This window comes from Impatiens glandulifera, chromosome 7 (assembly GCF_907164915.1).
Source record: "Impatiens glandulifera chromosome 7, dImpGla2.1, whole genome shotgun sequence".
In the NCBI taxonomy this organism is placed as follows: Eukaryota; Viridiplantae; Streptophyta; class Magnoliopsida; order Ericales; family Balsaminaceae; genus Impatiens; species Impatiens glandulifera.
In genome coordinates this window covers 24903783-24904816 of record NC_061868.1, presented here as the reverse complement: position 1 = coordinate 24904816, position 1034 = coordinate 24903783, and the positions used below count along the sequence as shown (strand labels likewise).

Below are 1034 nucleotides of genomic sequence, written 5' to 3'. Positions count from 1 at the left end.
CTGTATTTCATCCCAAAACAGATGGTCAATCTGAAAGACTGATCCAAATCCTGGAAGATCTACTAAGGGCATGCCTTATAGATTTTGGTGGTGATTGGGAATCAAGGCTGCCATTAGTATAGTTTGCCTACAAAAATAGTTATCAATATTTTATTGGCATGGCACCCTTTAAAGCTTTATATGAAAAGAAATGTAGAACTCCCTTGCATTGAGATGAAGTTGGAGAAAGAATGTTAATTGGGCCTCAAATCGTCACCAACATAGTTTCCCTAGTTATCAAGATTAGGGAAAGGTTGTTAACGGCTCAAAAAAAGCAGATGAGCTATGCAAATAAGAAGCGTCAGGATATCACCTTCAACAAAGGTGACCATGTGTTTCTCAAGGTATCTCCCTACAAAGGAGTCATCAGGTTCGGAAAGAAAGGGAAGTTGAATCCCAGATATATAGGGCCTTTTAAAATTCTTGAGACAGTTGGTGAGGTTGCTTATAGATTAGTATTACCTCCTAGCCTTGCTGCTGTTCACAATGTCTTCCATATCTCCAACTCAAGGAAGTACATTCCTAATGCCAGCCATGTAATTCATTATGAAGAGGTACAGTTAACAAAGGACCTGTCATATGAAGAGCGACCAACCCAAATCTTGGCCAGGCAAACCAGGAAGCTAAGGAATAAGGAGGCAAATATGGTCAAGGTGCTTTGGCACAACAGTTCAATAAAAGAAACAAACTGGGAAGTAGAATAGGATATGCAGAAGAATTATAATGAACTGTTCTGTAAGTAAATTTCGAGGTCAAAACTTTTATAAGTAGGGAAGAATTATTATGCCCAAGCTCACCTTTTCTGTTATGAAAGGCTAGTAGGGTCAAGGGTGCATTACTTGAATATTCACCCTTATGTATTCACTTATAAGTCATACTTAGGAATATACCTGTTATTATTATTAGTGGCTGAGATATAAAAATGTTGTGTCAATTATTTTGTGGGACAATATGTATAAGGAACAATGTAGAAGAGGCTTATAATTTATACTTAG

The 1034-nt window shown here is 37.3% G+C and overlaps 1 protein-coding gene across 1 annotated transcript; it reads left to right on the top strand.

Moving 5' to 3' along the window:
• Window positions 1–230: 230 nt before the first annotated feature.
• On the top strand, window positions 231–743 carry LOC124909636. The gene has a single exon (XM_047450299.1). The coding sequence runs from the start codon at window positions 231–233 to the stop codon at window positions 741–743; it is 513 nt and encodes a 170-aa protein (XP_047306255.1).
• Window positions 744–1034: the final 291 nt, after the last annotated feature.